The 23474-nt window shown below is 40.1% G+C and overlaps 1 protein-coding gene across 1 annotated transcript in view; it reads left to right on the top strand.

The window, feature by feature from the left end:
- The window catches only part of MPPED2 (metallophosphoesterase domain containing 2), a 102135-nt gene that overhangs the window by 3116 nt on the left and 75545 nt on the right, over positions 1 to 23474 (top strand). The window contains exon 2 of the mRNA XM_030484665.1: positions 1810 to 2050. Coding sequence (XP_030340525.1) covers positions 1923 to 2050 — 128 coding nt within the window. The 5' untranslated portion in view covers positions 1810 to 1922. The remainder of the gene's footprint in view (positions 1 to 1809; positions 2051 to 23474) is intronic.

Here is a 23474-nt window from a genome sequence, read left to right on the forward strand (position 1 = left end):
GTAAGGGAAATTAAGGAAACAGCTGCAAACTTGGTATGGGAACCACTGCGTTCTGATTCGTGAGCAGTTATTGCACGCATTTTACATCAGACAGCGAAGATTTGGTTTAGTAAAGCTCACCTTGCTTAATTTTACTCCTGAAACTATTTGTGCTTATTCTTCTGAGAGGGGGTTAGCGTGGCACAAAGACCAGACCACAACCTTAGTTATTGACATGTACTGTCTCACAAAGGACTCAGTTTTTAAATGGGAAAATTATAGTTTAGCTTCATCTTATTTTTTTTTCTCCTTCAATGCTAAAGAAGATGAAGGATAGAACCCAATTACTGGAATGAAAGTTGCAGAATGTCTTAACCCAACTAACATATGGAAGCCAACATAGGCCTGAGGTTGTAAAATAGTAAAATAAATGGCCTATAGCAGGCCATCTGCCATTTGCAGAGCATTTTTATTGTGCTTCGTGCCAAACTGGAAATTAGTCTTTGCATTAAAAATATATTTTGAATACAAATCAAAGATTCCGAATGTTTAATGTTACACATGGCAAACACATTTCTATCTGGGAGCTAAGAGAAGTCCGGGAAAATCATGCTGGAAAAATATTGCTTAGTTTGATGCTCAGGGCTCGAGTCATTCTCTCCTCTGTCCTGTCTCTTTGTCTTCCCTGCAAGCATGATTTACTTCTGTAAATTACACACCAGATAGGAAAAATCCACTATTGGGTGCGGCAACTAAAGGTATGTGTGGGGGATCAAGTGATGCGAAGTGCCATGATTTCATGCAAGTCCTTGCAGCTGGGATAGCAAGCTCTAGCTGAGGATCTGCCTCCTAAAGAGGCTTTTAAAGAGTTGTTTATCTTAAAAGTATTCTTCGAACATCAGCTGACCAATTCTCACAAAGTCCCTCTGAAAGGAAGGCAGCTGAGGGTATCCTCAGTTTATTGATTGAAGAAATGGAAGCTTGGATTCTGTGAAAGGAACTCAACAGAGATCAGCTTTGGGAAGTTTCTGGCTATTGGGCTCACGCTTATAGAATACTTCCAGTCTTAATGCAAAATGTGTTTAAGAGCACTTTGAAGAAGTGAAAGAGGGCTGTATAGAAAGGGAAGAGCATATTTCTTTCATCTTCTGCAGAAATATTTATGCGTAAAATTGCACTTAAATCTGTCAGATAAATCATTACTGCTTGATGATGCATCCAAATCAATTTAATTGCCAGTGCACTGTAGATATTTTGTTAACATTGTCTAGATGCTTGCCTTTCGCTGGCCACATAAATACTTTGATTCAGAGGTGTTTGGGTGTACCTTTTGCCACTGTAAAATCTTCTGCTTTGCATTAGCTTCTTTTAAGTCTCTCAGATATAACTTATTTTGTAAAGCTGAAAGAGGGCCTTGAAAACAAAGTGTGTGCATGTGTGGAAAGCCATTTGTCCTTCAGGAAACTGGGTCCACTTGTTAATGCTCATGGTTGCAATTAGCACAAGATGTAGTTTAGAATAAAGAGTAGGAGATGTGGAGAGCTTTCAAAATAGATTCTCTCTCCCCCTGTCCCCCAACTCCTTCCCCTCCCCAAGATAAAGCCTTACTTTAAGCATTCATCCTTTGGATGCATTTAATGAAGATAGAGTTAAATGATGTAATTGGAAAAAATGTGAATAGCAACGCTTAGGGAGTTGTGTGATGGGTACATCAAAAATACAGAAAAAGATCTTTGAATGGAAATTGGGAGAGGATAGAGTAATATGTCTGCGTACATTGACATCTCCTTGGAGTTCATAGCAGTGTGTGCCGTCTTTCTCTCCTGGCAGAGGTCTGTGGAGTTGATGAGCTGCTGGGAGTCAGGATCCGCCTGGAACACGATGCCCTACCCTGCTCCTGGCCTTGGGAAGTTGTGAGCTGCTCATGTCCATAAGGAGGAAGGATGGCTCATGGAATTCCTTCACAAGGCAAAGTTACCATAACGGTGGATGAATACAGCTCCAACCCAACGCAGGCGTTCACACACTACAACATCAACCAGAGCAGGTTCCAGCCACCACATGTGCATATGTGAGTATTTGTTGGTGGCATTGCCTTGGCGTGTGTCTGTGTGTGTGTCTGGGTGGAACAAATTGCTGAAGGAGCAGGCTGAGAACTGGGAAAATTGGTTATCATTACATTAGCTAATAGGCGAATTGGTTATCATATTTCTCCTGTGGCATGATTGAGGAGCACCACTCCATCATCTCTTGGAGATAACTTGCCCAGCCGTGACTAGTAGAGCACATTCCCTGAAACTTATCGCTGATGTCACTTCAACTTGCCTGAGGGACCCATTGCTTAAAAATTTAAGCTCCCTTCCCCCAGTCCTTACACTCAGCTGCGAAATAGGCCTAATTGGGACTAATTGTCCCCCCTGATCACTGAATCCTTTGTCCTCGTGGTTGTGAGTGGAACGTGTGCTGCATGCTGCATTCCACCCAATGCACCCCGCAGCACAAAGCAGTCTTTCCTCCCAAGAAATACAAATAACCTCCTTAAAACAAGGTCCCGGGCCCCAGCTTAAACCAACAAAAGCATGGGAAATGGGGGGCTGAGGGCTTCTTACCTCACCTTGTTATTCCTGGGCTTTGTGGGATCACTGCTGCACAGTCCATAGGCACAATAGTTTGTGTTAAGGGCTAAGTACCAGTTTTAACTCTGAATTTCCTTCCCATTGTTCAGTTAGGGTTGATCTTTATCGGTTATTTCTGTGAATGTTCTTTTTCTTTTAGCGTTAATAGAGTGAAAAGCATGTGGAACTAAAACAAAGAAATCTCTTGACCTCCTGTGTGCCATTGTTAGTCAGAATTGTGAAGGATGTCACTCTATTGAATTTGATAAGGATTTTGCACAATAAGGGGGGGAAAGTTGTATGGTACTTCGTTGCATTCTTGTTATGTAGAAGCCTCACCAGAAGAGTCACAGTGTTGGGAGTTCAGCACCTTCTAATAGGATTTCACGTGGTTACAATCTCCCTAAAGGCAACTTTGGGAAGGATGCTGGAGCGGGCTGTTGTGCATGTGTCTTTTCAAGGTGGAAAAAGTTTTCACTAATTGCATTTGATTTATTACCAAAATGACGGTGTAACTATTCTAGAAACATTTCAGTTTCTTGATGCACTTTTCAGAATTTCCATTTCTTGATTCACTTTTCAGACCTTTTGTCAGCTAATCTCTGTTGCACATTTTGCACTCCAGACTGACAATAAGTACAAATGTTTTGTAGAGAATGAATTCAGAACAAACAAAAGAAATGGAGAAAGCAGCTTTAAAGAACCCCTTGTTATTGACATTGATTTGAGTGGGAGTTGATTTTAGGACCAGCTAACTGTGGTGCTCAACATTGCAAAAATAGATCATGCCTGTTTTCAGAAACTCACAAACATTCAGATACATCTCTAGCAATTTGTGTACCTCTTAAATGCTACTGACTTGACATGTCTTAAAAGATATTTTACTTGTTTGGAGAAGCTGTGTAATTCTAGTAAATACTGAAACTATGAAGTACAGTGTAGTGACAGTATTTTAAGGGATTTTTAACTGAAATACTGCAGCTTTCTTAAAATCAGTCATTTGGTTTCACAGAATGATATGGTGTACTAAAAGGGAGATAAAAATTTAGAAAAATTGTGAAGGGATTAGTCTCAGATTTGCAGTGGACGCAAAAAAAAAAGATGTTGCGGTGCAGGAGGCGAGTTCAGGTGTGGGTCTGGGTAGCAGATGGTGGGGTTTAGAAAACCTGTTGAGGAAAAAGTGCTGGGATCCTACCTGGTGTCAAGAGTTGTGGGTAGAGGAAAGCAGGGGAATGAAGATACAACAGTGGCTGTGGGTTTGCATAGTGATAAGAACATAGAGTTATTTCTGGGGAGGAGAGACTAAATGGTGTGGTAGCTTCAGAAGGGGTCCTTATTTGTCTTCCCAATACTTTGTAACAGAAGCATTGTGCACATCTCTGAAAGAGGATGTCATCAAGCCAGAAACCTCAACAGAAAATAAGTAAAAGCAGTATTAACACAGAAACCATCATCTTTTTGCCCTGTTTTATTTTTGCTAGTACCACATTTCTGCAGCTGCCATGATTGTTTAATTTGATTTAGTTTTACAGTCTGCTATGCTTTTTTGCTATCCTAAAGTAATGCATCTATTTATTTATTTATTTATTTATTGTTTGTTGTTTGTTTGAGGATGTTTCATTCTTTTTTAGTGAAAACCTTACTTAAAAATAAATGATATGGGATGATGGAAAATGAGTAAAGCAACACGGGAAGTGAGTGTGGTGATGTGTATGTGACTAGCAGGGCAATATGTTGTTACTAGGCCCTGCTGCATACCATAATCAGTAGCTGGGTGCAGCTCAAGGACAGGGTTCTTTCCTGGAGGAAATAATTTTTTCAAAAGTAATTTCCTTATGGATATGCATCTTCATGTGCAAAGGTGAGAACAGGATTCTTGGTGTATACTGAGCCATTTCTGGGTCTAGAACACCAATTCTGTTAGTTCCTTAAGCTCTGGTGTAGTATGATTTTTGTGTCAGTTTGTCCAGCCTTTGTATTTTATTTCTCTACTAATTAATGTTTGAACAGGTGTTCTAAAGGCAGTTTTTACTGTACAATTTTTTTTTTTTATAAAGAGATACTGTGTTAAATATTTTGTCATCTTGAAGCAGTGCTCCCACCCACAGGTTTCACTTACTTCCTGAAGATGTTACCGCATGTTTGTATTTGAATGCTTTGTAAAAGTAATGTTTACTTTCAGTTTTAATTAACTGCTTCACCTCAGTTCCCTGCTTTAAAGGGCAGCTGCAAAATAGTAACAATTACAATATGCCTCCCTTTGCTTCTTGATGATCGTTATTCTTATGCAAGTCTTTGTACTTTCCCATTTCTTGTCAGGATTTGTGACTTCAAGAAGCAAATGCTGCTTGCTCCTTCAGTGTAGTGCTGCCAAGTATTATGTGAATTCATTTATTTATTTAATTAAAAGAAGGGAAAGAAAAATCTTTTAGGCCTGTTCAGATCCTTGAGATGTTCTGTATGAGGTCGGTGGTGCCCCCAATGCCAGTGAGCAGCAGTAGGATGCAGCTTCAGCAGCCACCACAGTGGGTCTTTAAAGCATTTTAATTAACATGAATTATTAAAGCTCTGTTTCGTGGAACCTTCTTCTCTCACCCATTTTTGTCCTCAGATCAATGGAAAGGAGCTGAGATGAAAATGTGACAAATCCAAATGTAAAATGACTTACTTGGGTTTTAACCAGAGGGAAAAATCTTCCTGTTTGGGTACAAAACGCTGTTTACTTTCGGGGGCGGAGGGGAAAGGAATGATAGAGTGAAATAAACTTTGTGTATCTGTCATGGAAAATGCCTATTTGGACATGCCCAGCTGCTGAGGATGAGGGAGTTTTGTGGTGATAAAATAGCTGAGTGTGAGCTGCTGCAGGCTGAGCCTTGAAGAGGAGTTCATTAGCTTTCCTCTGGTCTCACCAGGATGGCTTGGTGGCTTGTTCTTAGGATACTTGGAGTACATGTTCAAATGCTGTTATGGTTTAAATTCAGAGGCAGGGGAGGAAGAAAGATAAGAGGTTTCTGTGCCAGGCAAAAGTATTCTAAATGAGTTTATTCATACCTGGAGATACACTGAACAATCTGTTACTATATAATTTTACTGCCTTTTCTGTTCTGGAGTAATTCCCCATGTGCATATTCTTATTTTAAAACAGAGAGTATAAACGGAGTTTATATTAGTAGAAATATCTATGTGGTGTTGAATAAAGTATTTAAATATACGAGTGTGTGTAAATGTGCACAATAATAATAGTAATATAAAAATACAGCTTTATAATCACAGAAGAAAAAACTTTCAACTGTGACAAAGCCTTAAATTGATAAAACTCAGAGATCTTATTAGACTACTAACCTTGAGAAATAGGATCTTGCATGTCTTTTTTTCTTGGGGAAACCATCCTGTATTTAATGGGCTTTATAAACTCCCACTGAGGTTAGCAGGAAGTCATGCATTTGATTTGTAATACTCTCAACTTCTGTTTCATATAAGGTGTGTGTGATATTTAGGAGGAGGGGGAAAGAACTGGCATTCATAGAACATGGACTTGACATTTCCTTTCCCTCACCAGTCTCTCAGTGGCATGTGTGGCTGCTGAAGCTCACCAGTTTACAACCCGGTGTAAAACCTAGTTACTCATTTTGCAAAAAAAAAATAATGTAAGCATAAGGTGTAAACATAAATTTTACATGTAAAATGAGAGTAAAAGCTTTTTCATGATGGTGCACTTACATTTAAAACCTTTCGAGATGCTGGAGTGGCGTGTGCTGAAAGTGAAGCGTTCTTACAGTGGGGATATAATAGTCAGGAATCACAGTTTTGTAATTAAACCTCAAATTTAGTCCCCTTGTATTGTGCTTATGTGGTGTAGTCACACTGCTAAACTTGCTTGAAAAATTTAAGTTTCTGACCTCTCTTTTTTGTCATGGTAAAGAGGAATAATACTAACCTACCTTTAAAAACATGTTCTGATGTCCCTGGAAGGTCGATGCTATGAAAATGGAAAGTGTCCCTTTTATTTATTTATCTATCTATCTATCTATTTATTTATTTATTTCTGTTAGCAACCAACAACAACAATGTAGGACAGGTTTAAAACAACTTTTTGTTGCCATTACCCTATTAGTTACATTGCCCTGTCCTAAGATGGAAGCCAGGTCTGGTTTTACTTGGTGATAAAACCCTGTATCTCTAGTGCTTCTGGGAAGAGGCTGCCAGAAATTTTCATTACATGATTTGATTCTTTTTATAAGAGCAAGTAATGATAGAACAAGGGGGAATGGCTTTAAACTGAAAGAGGGGAGATTTAGGTTATGTATAAGGAAGAAATTCTTCCCTTTGAGGGTGGTGAGGCGCTGGCACAGGGTGCCTGGAGAAGCTGTGGCTGCCCCATCCCTGGCAGTGTTCAAGGCCAGGTTGGACGGGTCTTGGAGCAACCTGGTCTAGTGGAAGGTGTCCCTGCCCATGGCAGGGGATTGGAACTGGATGAAGTTTAAGGTCCCTTCCAACTCTTAACTATTCTATGATGCCATGTTAATACTATTACTTTGTAGTTCATTTAGTGGTCAGTCATAATGAATGACAGCTGACTTAGGCTTTCATGTCTTGGTACAATATGCAGTGTGTTCTTACCTTATGGGAGGTGCGTGATGGGATCTGACCAAGGAATGCTTTTTGCAGCAGTGGTCCCCGTTACAGTACCTTGTGCTGGGGCGAGACTGCTCACCAAGGCAGTTCTTTACTGTGAAGGAGTTACACCAGAAAAATGAAGAAACCTTACAATCAGGTTGTTGTATTGTCACTGGAAGCTTGCAATTTCTTTATTTAAAAGGCCAGGGCACTAGGGATATTGCTGTGGAAGCAGCAGAGTCTTGCTTTTGTTTAGTGCTTGAAGGGTGAGAGTGCCATCTATCCTGTGAAACAACTTCTAGAGCATACATTTCCAAGCAGGAAGTTAATACTTCACAGAATTTGCAAGCCCCACACTGCAAATACCATCGTAGAGTTTTGGCTCATGGTTTTCTCCTCGTGGCAGAATGAGGCTGGTCTTCCCTGCTAGCAGTGATCCCTGTGACCCATGGCTATTCCAAGGCCAAGGAAAGTGCTACACCTACCTACCACATATGTTGTTACTTTATTTTACAAATCCTTGTTTGAATATCTTGTTGAACAAATAGGCAAAAGGAAAGCCCTGTAAACACTGGGGATTTAGATGTCTGTTATATGTTAAATTACTATATGCAGCTTACTTGTGTTTGAATCAGGACTATTTCAGAAGTGACTGAGTGTTGGTGGTGATTTTTGTACTCGGTGTTGCACAATGACTTAGAGTTGACATTTCTGATCTTGAGCTACCAGAGGTGGTTTATTACTGAGTTGGTTGCCTCGCATGGGTATCTATCGAAAAATTCAGAAATGGAGAGCCAGCATGTTTCCTTCCCAGAAGAACACTTCAAGAGTTTTGAATTCTGTAAAATGTCATGGCATAAACTGAGAAAATAAACATGCTTATGGATAACAAATGCAGTGAGGCAGGGAGATTGCTTTCAAACATGCATCTCTATAACAGTGAGACGTAACTTGTAAAGCTACTTCTTTGAAGGTAAAGTATTTCAGAAGGTACAAAGAGCTTGTTTGGTGAGATGTGGAAATTCAGGTCTTGCCCATTTACTTTCAGTTTTGATGTGGGCCATTAGGATTGCAATTTTTAGGTGTTACATTGTAGAGGGGAAGTTTTGTGATACTGTGTGTGGTTGTTTTAATTATGAGAAAACTGTAGCCAAAACATGGAATTAGAGAATTGTTTAAGTTGGAAAAGACATTTAAGATCATTGAGTCCAACTGTTAACCCAGCACTGCCAAGTCCACCACAATATAAGCAAATACATGAACTGCAAAAAGTATTAAAAAAAAAAATCAAATCTGCAGACTAAGATCACATAAAATGAAACTGCTAATGTGTGTGTTTAAAAACACTGAAGTCAAACCAATCCTAGTCTGTAGTAAATGTGACTATTCATTTAACAATTTTCGTTTTGGAGCCTTTTTCAAATAAAAAGAGAGCATATGATAATCTTGTACCCAGTAACATTCATAGTGGCTGGTAGTGTGCCTGGAGCAGTACCAAGTGGTTGCAGCAGTAAACTGAAAGTCTGGATTCCAAGCAATAAACTTTAGGTACCTGGAGTTGAGTCATTTTATTTATCTCTTGAAGAGTTGACCGTAAAGTTTGGTCTTAACCTCCGTAAACTTGGAGATTCTCCCAGCACACCAGCTGTATGTGTCCTGCAGGATCTGCTGCATGAAGGGTTGTCTGTGACGAAGTGCTGGTGGATGAGCATTGCAGTTGAATGCTGCTGCTGCTGAGCATTCGGGGTGGGCAGAGAGGATGCCTGGAGAGCAAGTCAACACATAATCCCCAAATACAGTCGTCCTCTTCATCACTCTGATGGATCAAGCCCGTGTTATTACTTTCTCTTAATGCTGCCAAGAGTTCACCTGCGTACTCCCCACGGACAGGGAGATGCTTGCCCCTGTTTTTATGCTCCCTGTTTTATAATGGGGCGTATCTTCTGAATTTAAATCATGAAGTTGAGGGGAGAGACAAATAACAAAATCCCAACTCCCCTGTTTTTACCAAAAGATTATTTAAATTATTGTGCTGTGTGCAAGATTTGTTTTTGTGGCAGGTTGTGGATTTCATATTCCCAGACCCTCTCTTCTTTGCATGCTGCTTGAGATTAGGGCTGCAGAGATTCCACTGGATATTGACAATGAAAAAACAGTACCAGAGGCTTCCTCGCAGCAGAGTCCCCACTTACTGTACTGGGCATTAACTTATATCCAGCACATAAACTTAAAAGCACACGGCCATTAAGTGTAGCACTCCCTTCCCAGGAGGGCAGCAGATGGAGAGGGAATGGGGGAGGGAAGGAGAAAGGAGTATGATAGAGGGACTTTGTCTGATGTATTTGTAAGCCAGGAAACTGGCTATTTACCACGTTTACAATTTCTCTGGTATAAGGAATTGAGTGTAGTGACTGGGAGCATCAGGGTCAGCACATTACTCCTGAATGTTTAGCTATTGTATCAGCTTATGGGAAGGAAAAGGTGGTAGTCCAGTATATCTTTCCCCATGCTCCTTTTATAAAGGGAGCACAAAGGAAAAAGTCATTACTTTTTAATTACTCCAGGCTTCTTTGTTTCTTAAAGCACATTCACTTCTGGCCAGCAGTGAGAATTATCAAAGGGTTATTTTCTTTCCTGTGAATGGTAAAATGGTAGTTTCGGGGAAAATAATTGTTCAGAATTAAAATTTAACGGGGCCCAGCATATTTAATAAATAGGAGCCATGTCCTGTACTTGTTAAATGCAGTGATTAGTGACACTCTGTTGCTTCCAGTGGGACAGGACTAGTCACTCAGAGATGCCAGCTGAAGTGGTTCCCTCAATTTTAGGCTATGATTCTTTCAGGGACTTCTTTTCTCTGGCTATTAACAAGGTACATATAAGATTATTGTAATTAACATAAATTAAGAGGGAAAATTCATCTTTATGGTTTATTGATTTTGTAAATTTCAAGTCAGCCAGGCATTCACTTTTCCTCCTGGTAGAAAGGAGTGAATAATGAAAACTAAATAAATACATAACTATACATTTAAAAAAAAAAATTAAAAAATCTAAAACTCTGGTGTAACCTTTGAAATGTCTTGATTTTTTTTTAATAAATTGTTTTCATTTTATTATCTTTCTCTTGACATTAGTTTGATTTTTCCATCACTTTTGTTTGTTAAACAGGGATGTTTGCAGCTTTGCAAGGAAAGCATGTTTACAAGAGACAGATTTTTTTCTGCTATTATTCTATACCTTTAAAGTTTCCACTTAGGACACCCTCTTAGGGTTACTGGGGGAGAGTTATGACTCATTGCAACTTCTTAGGTATTTTGGAGGGTATTTTAACTGTTTGTCCTCAAGGCAGTTTTTCTGCTAGAAATGTTGTCAGTATGGTGAGGCTGCACAGATCAAATACTGTAATATGAGTGTCAGGCACCCTCTGAGAATTAAAATGATGATGACGATAGTCCTTTACAGTTGTATATGGGTTTCTTTCCCTCTTTTCATCGTGGCCTTTGGTGGTCTGCTTGGCTACTTTGCATGGCTGCTTTGTCAGAGTGCTGCTGTGTTAATGGAAGGATCACACATACTGTTCCTCTCAAACCTGGTACATCATCTCAGCAACAAAATGAAGACCTTTAACTCTTGGAGATTTTTATCATTTCTTGTTAGTTATCTATTACCATAAATACTATGCCTTCAAGAAAACAGGCTGTTTTAAAAATGTATCGAAGTAGAGTAGAGCCTTTATTTTCTCTGAGTCAGAGGAGCAGGGAAATCTCTGGTATTGGTTTCAAGGATTTAAATGGTCTATGTTTAGTGGGATTTTGTTTTCAGGCTCATTCATCTTAGGTATCATTAATATATAGAGCACATTTTCCTGAAAAGAATCCTTGCATTCAGTCTATATCCTCAAGAGGAATATTAATTTAAGTTGAAAATTAACTTTGGATCACGTGGCTTCCTTGATAGTCTGTTCATACCATCATTTAATACTGTGATATGCAAGAGTCACTGTTTTCAGTCAGTATTTCTCTTAGAAAGTTTTAAAGGCATCATTCTACTGAAAGACCTTTTATGAATCATTTTATTCAGTGCTGAACAAAAAAGTATAATCTGAAACACATAGTCCGGAAGTTGGTGGAGGCTTTTTTTTTAATCAATTAGTTCAGATTAAATAGGGGTCTAAAGAAGATTTGGTACAAGAAGTGGCAATTTTCTGGATATCTATTTATAAAGAGGCAATGCAATTTCATTAGGATCCAGACACTTGTCCAATAAAATGCAAGAGGAATGGACTAGAGGTGACTAATACAGAGTAAATGTAAGATGAGAAGTGGATAAATAATCTCAGATAACCAGAGAGAAGATGTTGGCCTGAAGTATAGTTCTTAGCACACCTTGCACATGCAGCAGTATTTCATTTGTTAGGATTTTACTGTCTGCATATGTGTTTAAAGGCAATCTTGCTCTAGCATGAAGCATAGCAGTAATATATAGCCCATTAGTGCTGCAGCCGTAGTATCAGAGTCTGTCTTTCAGGTTTGTATGTGTTTTATTATTTTCCTAACAAAAGCTATTTTAGATTTTGAGCTTCCAGACTTAATGCCTTGTAGTTGTTCACAAGGGAATCCGGCAATGCTGACCAATAGGTTGTACGTTCACATACTGAGGCAAGGTCATTTGAACCTTTTAGTGCCGTGCCCAGAACCTGGCAGCCTTAAAGGCATGCTTTTTTTTTTTTTTTTTTAATATATATTCTTTACAATTTTTCCTCTGTTGGGCTTAGTGTGCTTGTGAGCAGTGTCAGTGCACTGGGAACACATTCTCTTTCTCCACATATGCACACAGAGCTATTGTAGTAACTGTGAGAGCTTCCCTCATAAGTTCCTCACAAATGACTGCCGTCTCTTACCTGTAGGGACTTCACATGGAACCAGGAGGGTAGATTAGTCTCTACCTCCATTCAAACTAGAGTTTCTTACCAGTTGCCGTGGAGGTCTTTGTTACATGAATGTCTTTATAGGAAAGAAAGCACAGTCCTTTGTGTTGTTTTTTCTTAAGGCACCAAACAGCTGTCAGGGGGTAGAATTTCTATTTGTTTAGGATCAGATTAGACAACGAGCTCTAAATGAAAAATCAGGTATCCTGCTACCTATCCCTTGAGTCATCTAATCTTAAAAAATATACTGTGCATTCATAAGGCATCAGCAGTGTCAACAAGTATGTTCAAAGACTGCATGGATTTATTTTTTTTCCTCTCTATTTTCCAAGCAGAAAAAGGCAAAAAGCTAAGAATTAAAATGTTGTTTCCCTGATGGTATAACTTAAGTATATTATGTATTGGCTCCATGGGTGGCTGCTGGAGTTGCCATCCCCAGTGTTCTGATTTTAGCACCCTCCTGAAGGCTGTTACCCTGCAGAAGGAACAGTTGGATGGAGCATGAAAAGGTTTCCGGAACAGCCTTAATTTGTGCTTCAGTGTGTTACTGTAAATGAAAATCAGATTTATTTTACTTGGATACTTCGACTGGAAACAGTGATAGTCAAGAACCATGGTATATGGGTGGCTGTATCGGGGAGAGGTACAAAAGACAGCATAAAATGTAGGCTGTCCTTATTTGTTGACAAGCATGGGTCAATACAGTAGCTTTGAGAGGGCAGTGACACTTGTTAGAAGCGGTGCTCCAAGTACTCTAATAGCAAAGTTACATTAGGCAGCATTTAAACAAATGTTTTTAGATGTTTATCTAACTTTTGCAGTAATTTTTGGTGCAGTACTGTAGAAGGGCTGTGTTACTATACATATATAACTGCCTGTGTTCTTTGAGTGTGGCGGAGTTGAGGTCTGTTCTGCATGAACATTAAATGTTTTCACCCTCTGCCAATTTTTGGTAGTTGTACCATACTATCTCCTAGTTGTAGGAGGTGGTGTGGCTACTGCAGTAGTTGCAACTTGAGATTTTAGCGATGTTGGTTCAGTGGTTCTTGCAGATCTCATAACTGAAAGAGCTTTTAAGAACAGGTGAGTATAGTATTAAAGCAGTGACTACGTAGGGCATATTGAAAAATGTTTTCTGTTTGTCTAACTGATGCTGCTGCCTGTATTCTTGAAATAAAGTCTTCTGATCCATTGCACAGCTACATTTCAGTTTGCTCTGAGGAGCCTTATGACTGTATTTTGGACATGTCTTCTGCAGTGTGTGATTACAGCTGCCAGTGGCCAGTGACCTGACAGCTTAATCAAGTTAGGAGTTCATCTGTACAAAGGAAGAAGAACCCTTTTTCATTAACCCCCATGTATCTTTGGCTAATCAGTAAAGATGGTAGGGTAGTTACAAAAAAGACTTGAGACATTTTAGTAGATATTTCCCCCACTGGGAGAATCTGATTTAGCGATGGCATGGGGGGATACCAGTCCACATGTGCGATTTCAGTAGGTCTGGATCCTGCATTATAAATATGCACTGGATGCAGGGGAGAAAACCAGCACATTCTCTCAGGATGCTGTTAGGGCCAAGCAGAATCTCATTAGGGACAACTTCAAAGATCAGTTCCTCGTGTCCATAAAAACAAGTGTAAATTATCTTCTGTGAGCCTGCTGTTAGCAGTTGCACTGATACATTATGCATGATTCTAGACTGCACATGGTATGAACAAACTGCACCATGTTTCATTAGTGTGCTTCATTTTTATGTAAAGCCTGCCAACTTCTCTGTTTATTGGTGTTGTTTTGGTTAAAACAATGCTTGACTTAAAATTTCCCATTATATTAGCTATTAGTAGTGACACAATGTCTGAAAAGGACTGCTAAGGTTCTACAATGCTTAATGTTTTTACAGAGGAATAGCATATAGACAATTCCCTGTATTGACAGCTTTACTTGCTTTCTCATTCTTCTGCTTCCTGCACTTAGTAAGAAGGTGGCTGCTCCTGACTCTCTTGGAGTGGATCTTAAAGGAGCTTTCTGTACCACTTGGCCTAAATGTTCGTGAAAATAATAAAGAGGGTAGAACTTCAGTAATTGTGCTTTTACTGAGCTATGTACCCCATCATATACATTTGAAAGGATGGTTTGTGATTGCTTCTGGGGAAATGGTTCGAAGTGCAACCTCTGTGCATGGAAGTTTTGCCACAAGTTTCAGTGGGATCAAAAGTTTTTGAGTCTTCATTATCCTTGCAGAAACAGTAAGATGCAGTGGAATGTTTTCCTAAACTGAACTATATTGCTAAAAAGGGATATATACATATATATATACACACACACATACTCAAAAAAATATATATTTTTTTTTCCATTGTGGTATTTTTGCCTTTTTTTATATGGCTTAATCCATGATGGAGCCAAACTAGGAAAGCATTTGCTTGCGCACCCAATCAAGGCTCACCACTTCCTTCACATGTGATATTAAACTGCTCAACAGGTCAGCAATCTGATTTGCTCTGTGGTTTCACAAAGACCTGTAACCTGAGGCTCCTTTAAGCTGCTCAAACTAACGTCCCTTGTAACATCCACTGTAGTTTGAGAGCCGATTCAAGCCACTGCTTATTAAATTCATGATGACAGTGAGTGTGTGGAGCCATGGTTTTGTGAGGGCTGGTTTTTTTGGGGACGGTGGTACTGCCAACTTGAATAGCCCTCACTCCTTTGCACTGCTGTTCTGTTCTCCCACGTGTGTCTGTGTTGGATATGTAACATAACTGGGGTGAGAGGGTGAGATTACTCCAGGGTAACATAATCCCCTGGAGTGAGAGGGTGAGAAAGTCAGGGTAGCCCAGTTGAGTTCTCCGGTCCTGCTCACCATCTGTCCCTGCAGACAGTTGTACTGGCACAACAGAAGGCTGCAGATGCAGGAACCACCCATAGCAAGGTGGGACTGGGGGCTGCAGAGGCTGACACTGCTGCTGAAAGGCAAGGTTATCAGTCTGCATACCTGCACGGATGAGTAGGAGCCTTGTGTTCAGTGGATGGCTTCGTAGACTTCGTGGTTTGTTTGCAGAAGTACTTCATGTGGCATAGCTACGAAATTGTTGGTTTATGTGCCTGGGGTTGAATGGCTTAAAGTTCACTTGTGTAGAACAACGTGCAAGGCACATCTGGTTGGTACCAAGATTCCAAAGAAGGACCCCGTTTTGAGTGGTAGGATAGCACCTCTGACCTTCTCTGGTACAGCTGTGTCTGGGGACGTGTGGGAAGTCAGCATCGTCCCTCTTAAAACTGTGCGGATAGGATGAGTGAAGAATGAATGGTCTTTCTTTGTCACGTGGAGCCCTGGACAGAATGTTCTCTCCTTGAAAATCCTTAATCCTCATTTGAGGCTTCTACCTGAGGCTCCCCTGGAAGAAGGGGCAGTTAGTCTGAGCAGAGGCCAAATCTATTTTGGTGAGGTTTGCTAGTGTAGTTCTAATGTTAATCATGTTAACAGATCCACCTAATGAGGACACAGACTATGCTTACAGTCTTCACAGCAAGCAGCTAGATGGAGGAAAAGCTATGGAAGCAGAAGTCTTGCTCCTTCCTGGGTTTAGTCTTTTTGTTTTGTTTCATATAGATCAGATCTTTTACTGTTATAAAAACATTGCAAAAATAGTTTTCTCTAACTGACATCACTTTCTAATGCAGAGCTGTGTGAATTTTAATGAAATTAAAAAACTCTTAGTTCTTTACTCTGGAAAACTCCCAGCCACTTCAGCTGTGTTTTAAAATCTAATGAGCCAAAAAAGCCTCTTAATTTTTATTTTCCTGCTCACCAGGTGTAATAGAGGAGAATTGAACTGAGCATTTTTTTTCTTATTTTTTTTCCTGTGATTAAAAGAAATGAAAGAATAAAAAAAACCCCACCACATGGTGTATATGTGTTTCTTTGTGTGTGTATGCATGTTCAAGGCCGGGTTGGACAGGGCTTGGAGCAACCTGGTCTAGTAGAAAGTGTCCCTGCCCATGGCAAGGGGTTGGAACTAGATGGGCTTTAAGGTCCCTTCCAACCCAAACCATTCTATGATTCTCTGTACATGTGAATGTAGTTGGTGCTTACCTGTTGCCCAGAGAGAATGTTCACATGCAGTAATAGCTTTGCCGTTCTCTGGAAGCTTGCTTTCTTTTGACATTCTCTTGACTTGGATTTTAAAGCCTGAACCCCCCCCCAACATGGTTTGTTATCTTGCCTAAGGAGTGATGTTTCATTAGAAGTTCAAGACTGCACTGGAAGGAAGTCTTCGTTTAATATCATTGTTTAGGTCTGGCTCTTTGTCTGACCATAGCAGACAATGTTTGAAATGGCGATAAGATAAGAAGTGGCAGTGATAGCCATGCTGCAGGGTTACTGGAAGGGCATGAAACAGTGTCTTGTCATTGGACTTTAGTGGTCTGATTTTTGTAATGAGTGATTGAAACGTTCTTCTCATAGAGTTGGCAGTTAATGTGGCATTCACGTCAGTGTGTCCCTCAGGGAAAAAAATGAAATGGTTGTAGGAAAATAAAGAAAAAAGCAAAGTCTGTGAAACTGGGCAGACCATAACTGTTTTTCGTATGTAGCATGGTCACTTGCTGCTTTTAAAGTTCATAATAAATACCCGAGACCATGTAAAGGTAGAGTTTTGTTCAAGGAAATTACAAAAAGATGGAGTAAAAAAACCCCAAAACCAACAACACCCGTGGATGGTTAGGACTGAGGTATTGGGAAAGAAGGGTGTGAAGGTTGTGAAATACAGCCCCTTGGCACAATAGAGAAACTCGAGTCAGGGCTCTTATCTCTATATATTTAATTCCTTTGCCCCCCCCTTTTTTTTTCCCCTTCCCCCTTCATTCATTGTCTTTGTTTGCTTTTAATTTGTCTGTTTAGGAAGTCTGTTTCATGTCCAAGTTTAGTACTGTCTGTAACAAAAGGATTCACCTAGAAGTTGAACATATGATGCAAGATCAGACTGCGTCTGGATATGGAGAAAACTCTCATTAGAGCAAGGAGGTTCTTATTTTTGTCTTGGTAGGAAGGAAGAAAACCTACTTAACATTTAGGAAAGTTGCTCTGTTGATCCATCATGCAGGTTCTGCTGAAAGGAGCAGCTCACTGCCTTTACTCCTGCCATGCCCCAGTGCTCTCGTTGCTTCACTTTGGGCTCGTACTCACCTGCCCATCCAAGTCAGCAGTGGTGCCATGAGAAGTGGCAAGGTGGGCACAGAAGAATGGCTAGATCTAGGTCTAGGTCTGCATGGCTGTCCTGTGAGTAATCCCTTCTGTGCTGTGATGCCTGAAGTCTTGACTTGTTGGCTCAAGACAGTTGTTAGTGCAGCTGCACTGTGAATGGGGTTGGGAAGAGGTTTAACTGAACACATGCCTGGGAACTAGGAGTGGTTGGAAGGATGTGACCTGTCTGTAGGCTAGGTTCTGGGTTAGTGGGAGAGAAAGACGGCCTTTTTTCCCTTTTTGCTGTCAAGTACCCATGATACGGTTCGTGACAAACCTTTCTGTGCTGACTTTTAAGGAAGAACAAGTCTGTGCTTGTGTATTTTACTCAGTCTTGCAAATAGTGGCCATTACCAGATCTTTGAATGGGATGGATAGTAAAGGCAATTGTCTAGATAGGCTTCCTAATACAAGTTGTTATCTCCCATGAGTCAGAGGTTGGTGGGACACTCATGAAATAAAGAATCACAGGCTGGGAACCATCAGGGAAAATCCAGGAGACAACAGGTCTGCACAGTTAACACTTCCCTCTCTTCTGCTTAGTGGTGTGAAAAATTCCAGCATAGTTTATGCAGTCAACAGCACTTCCCTGCACTTGCTTCAAAACATAAAGTAATCATAGAATCATAGGAGCGCAGAACAGTTTGGGTAGAAAGGACCTTAAAGCAGTTCCAACCCCACCTGCCACGGGCAGGGTCACCTTCCACTCGACCAGGTTGCTCCAAGCCCCGTCCAACCTGGCCTTGAACACTGCCAGGGATGGGGCAGCCACAGCTTCTCTGGGCAACCTGTGCCAGTGCCTCACCACTCTCACAGGGAGAAACTTCTGCCTAAGATCTCATCTCAATCTCCCCTCTGTCAGTTTAAAGCTGTTATCCTGTCCTGTCACTATCTTCCCTCGTAAAAAGCCCCTTTCCAGCTTCCTTATCAGCCCCTTTTGGCACTGGAAGCTGCTCTAGGGTCTCCCTGGAGCCTTCTCTTCTCCAGGCTGAACAAGCCCAGCTCTCCCAGTCTCTCTGCATAGCAGAGGTGCTCCTTTTGATGCAGCCCGGGACACAGTTGGTTTCTGGGCTGCAGGTGCACACTGCTGGGTCCTGGTGAGCCGCTTGTCTCATAGAGTGGCTGCACATTGTATTCTCCTCAGTGCGCAGGTCTGACACCTAGTTAAACTGGTGGCAGGCCGTACTAAATGTCCCAGGGCTGAATTCCCTTTGCACCATACTGCAGTTGTCCCTCCACAAACATGTTCCCATCACTCTTGGACTGGAATTGCATTTTTGCCATCAGGCAGGGAACTGGGAAGTGAGTGGCACATGCCGTGAGTCGGAGACCTTCTTAAATTCCTGAGAGGTTAGATTCCCTTTGGATAGTTGGCTTGGCCAAGTCGAGCGCAGCTAGGCATAGCCCTGCTCACTGATGTCTTGGGGCTGATGGTATGGACACTTGGCAGGTCATGTCATCTTGAGAAATAGTTCAGTGGCAAGTCTGTAATTCAGGCTATTCTCTGGGCATGGTTATTTAGCAAAGGTCAGGGGCACAGTGGCTTATTGGATCATGGAGGTGTTCCTGTCTGTGGCGGGGGATTTTGGAACTAGATGATCTTTAAAGGTCCCTTCCAACCCAAACCATTCTATGATTGTGTTTGGTGTGTGCATGTGTGCAGGAGGGAGAGCAGCATATAAGGAAGGTGACACGGTGAATGTCATCAATCTACATGATAGTGAATGTCAGCCATGTTAATTAGCTGTTCTACAGAAAATACACACCTGTGCTTGTTGAACTAAGTTGTATTTGCCTGCTATCCTGGTGACACGCTGTGAAGGGTATACAGGTATCAGATCGTAGCAGCAGCAAGGTAATTCTTCGGTGAGAAATGGTCTTTGGGGAGATTGTGATGTTTCAGAGAAGAAAATGTCATTTGTGTGGGTGAGACAAGCATAGCTCTTTGGAACTGTGTGATACTCTCTTCATCAGTTAAAGATAAGCATTATTTAAAATAAAAATCTAACATGTTACTTGACAAGGAGAGAAATAGATGTGATCCTTGTTGCTATAGGTAATACCAGTGGAAAAAAGCAAGTGGTGGAGGTGGTTTCTTAATGTACAAGTAGCTGCTGCTGGGAAGCCTCTGTGCGTGTTACCGTTTGGTTTCTACAGCAGCCTGCAGACAAAGCCGGTCTTGAGGAAAAGCTTGGAGCAGTCGGTTTTCCAGAAGGCAGATTGACCAGAGACTCTTAATTCTAGAAGGAGACAATTTTGCGCTTTAGGAGTATGGTTCTTCTCAAGTCCTCACGGTCTGCAGAAGATGAAGGAACTCAAGATTTTACAGGCCAAAGTAAACCAGTAGAGTAGAACTAGATGAAATAATCAGTTCCAGAAGGGATTTCTGGAACAGACTGAAGTCTCTTGCCAGTTTTGCCCTTAAGGGCAGTATTCATTATGAAACAGTTTGTCTGTTCTTGATTGCCAAAAAATTTGGAGGGAGGAAGGAGGAGAAAGGTTGCAGGAAATTAGTCACTTCAGTCAAAGAACTAACAATCTAAACTGCTAATTTTGTTTAATACAGATGCCTGTTAAAGTATTGATGTGAACAAAATAGTGCAACAAACAATAACGAACAAAATAATTGTGCAACTTACTGAATTAGCCTGTTTCCTTACTCAGAAAATACCCTAATAGTTATAAGCCTGTCAAAGATGCTGGGAATTTTTATTTAATATCTTTTACAGAATGTTTAGTAATGATTTTTTTTTCCCTTGAAAACTCATAGAAAGATACATGTTTTAAAAATTTGCAATTCCCCATAGCCGTGCAGAGCTCTTGTGGAATTCTGTTATTGTCTGTGCCTGGAAGGTATCTTTTCCTGCTCCATAATGACAGGGAAAGAACTGGCATTTCATTTGCGTGCTGAAGAAAATTACTGTGGATGGGTAGGTGGATGCAATTTTACACATATTCTTAGGCAAAGCAAAAATGGTTTTGATTGTTTAAAAATAAAAGAAGCAAACCAAAGTTAGTATAGCTGATGGTGAGTGCACCCTGATAATTCCATATGTTTATGTATTTTGGTTTTGCCAGTTTGTCTGTTTTACTGTGAATTTTTACGTAGCTGAAGCTTTCCTTAAGTTTTTATTATTCAAATACGTATTAAAATAATTTAAGTTTCTTTTCCCTTTAAACACTGAATATGAAGATGAAAACCAAGACTCAACTTGTTATCCATGCAGGGAAACTGATTCTAGATAGTTCCTACAGAAAAGGCTGTTCTGCAGCTGGTACTCTCAGATTCCTCTTGGTGTAGACACTCATATTCTCTAGGAAAAGTGCTTTAAGCTAAATTGGAAAACAGTACTATGCCTAATAAATAGGCTCCCTAGAGAGTCATATAGGAAAAGCTATGGTACTTCTAGTTCACGCAGCCTGTCTTATTTCAGAGAAACCTCCTTGTATTCTCAAGCGTCAAGAAACCAGCAGATAAATAAATAAATTAAAAAAAAAAAAAAAAAGATTCTTTTTGCATTTAAAAAAAAAAAAAGGCATGGGGTGTTTCATTGGGTTGTTTTTTATTTTTACTTTATTGGGATTTTTTTTTTTTTTAACTCATGGTCTGTGGGATCTGAGGTATGATTTCTCTTCCTTAGGCTTATTAATGGCAAGTTTGGTGGAATTAATCTCTGTGCATGAGACCTTACGTACCACTGACTACGTGAGTTTAAATGTTGCGTCATTCAGTTTATGCCTTCCCAGCATCCACCACAATAGGATGAATTTCACCCACCTTGGTTGTTACCATCTAAATGTGAAATGATGGTTTCTATTTGTTCTGCTGCAGCTAGGATGTTTTATAATTTCTACACATCTAATGCATTGGTTGAAGTAATGAAATTCCCCCTTTTGTTTGAAAGTGTAATCAGTGGGATTGCATTTGCATCACTTATAACTGATCCACGTAAGTGAAATTACATGGCCCACATCTCATTTTGTATCGTAAAATGTTATGTGGCTCAGCTTGTTTCCCTCCTTCCTGGAGCTTTCCATGGTGATATTCTTTTCTCTAAATTTCAAACTACAAAGTATTTGCTTTTTGTATCTGGCATAGAAATTACTTTCTGCAGTGCCCTTCTACATCTGCCCCGCGAACCAAAATTTTGATAGTGTGCAATGGATGGATGGGAAAGCAGCTAGTTTTGAAAGCTTTCAGGGTCTTGCATTCTGTTGCATATTAACTGATTACTAAGTAGGTTGGTACAATTGGCAACAACATCTGAGTCATACATGATAATACCTTACTGCTATATACATATAGAAGCTGCATATTGAGGGATTTCAGCTTATTTGGCTTCGGAATTGAGTTGTAGATAATACTGAAATAAAAATGATTCTGTTTTTCTTCCCTCTTTTCCCCTGCCTTTGATACTGGCATAGAAGCAAAAGTAAATTCATTTCTAAATTGAGTTTTTTAAAAGTATCCCTCAGGTAGATTTCAGTCTTGACTAATTCAGTTTTGGATTTATTTGATTTTGGGGAATCCATCTTTGGAAAGAAATGGTTTAATACAGAATAATTGCTAACTGCAGAAGTCGGTAACAATTCTGATAAATATGAATGTCCCACATATTCCCACTGAGGACTCTTAAGTCATTAATTTTTATGATGGAAATGTAAGCAAAACCAAAATGTTCTTAGATAACCTAGAACACTGTGGTTGCCCACAAACCCTCTGCCTATTTAACTACATTATTGATAAAACCTCCTGATCATATATGCAGCAGTGCTTCTCATAATATTGTCTTAACGTGATGTCTGTCACATAAATGCCATGGATAAATTATAGTTATGGTGCAGCAAAATTAGTCAGTGCTGGGTTTTACCTATAAGACTTTTTACTTATTTTCTAGAGGAAGGTGCTGAGTTCAGCAGCCTGTATCACATAAGTAACTCATTGCTTGGGAGAAAGTGTATGAGAACGCCAAATAATGAGTGAGATTTGTAAAAGAACATAAAGGGGGAAAGAAAGTAAGTCAGAATGAACTGTGCGTTTCTAAGGGGTATCTCCAGCTGAAGCTACGTTTGTGCAGTGTTTCTGCTAGTGCAGACATGAGATTTTATTTCTATACACACACACACACACACGCTATAGCTTTATCTATCAAGCTTTTTCTCCCTCGAATTAATATTTGTATCTTGAAATATTGTGGAATGCGTACTATTTGACCTGCAGTTTCCTTGTCATAAGTTGTTTAATACTGGAGAGAGAGAAAAGAGGGAGAAAGCTATCTGGTGTAATCTTTTTAGCTGGGAATGTATTTGGCACAGCCTTTTACAAATAAAAGAACCTGTGTTTAGTATATACAGTGTAGCACACTACAGCCCTCTCCAATCAAGTAACCAAGGATTTGCAGTGTTTTGTTGATTGAATTCAGTTCTGTCTGCAGCTGGGTTTCATGTCAGACATGTATGTCAGGGAGATGATGCTAGCTGTAATGAAGACAATTTCACTAGAAAGATAAAGGGTAGAAAGATAAATGTGCAAAATTCTCTTCAGTAGAATTTATGTTTCTGTGTCTCCACTGAAGTTACTGTGAAGGATTGAGAGTATGTAGAAGAGCAGATCTTGATTCTGGTATTTCAAAGAAAATTATACAAAGTAAATTCATATTTTTCTGTAGACCCTGAGACTGATTGAGATCTCTCACCAATCTAAATCTAGAATTCAAGCTGAGTTTAAGATGACTGGTATCAAAAATTGTGGTCATGGAGTTGCTAGGACTATGGAAATACGAGGCCAGCTGTGTGACTATATGACGTGAAAGCTGAATGATTTCAATAAACTGTTTTAATGTAGTACTGAGCTTTTTGGTTACCCGGATGCTGAGTAAGAGCCTGTATTTTGGTGTTGGTAGAAGCTAGTTAATAATCTCCTCTGTTTCTTTAAAAACAGGGACTTAACTTTTGAAGGAGAGCTAAATTGCTGTCTGTATTTTATCATCTTCCCTGCAGAAAGCTGCTTAAACCTGAAGAGGAGCTAGAGGCTGAAACCTCTGACAAGGGCTGAAATAATTCATATACATAAGACTGAGTGGCAAAAGGTCTT

Source organism: Strigops habroptila, chromosome 4 (genome assembly GCF_004027225.2).
Source record: "Strigops habroptila isolate Jane chromosome 4, bStrHab1.2.pri, whole genome shotgun sequence".
Lineage (NCBI taxonomy): Eukaryota > Metazoa > Chordata > Aves > Psittaciformes > Psittacidae > Strigops > Strigops habroptila.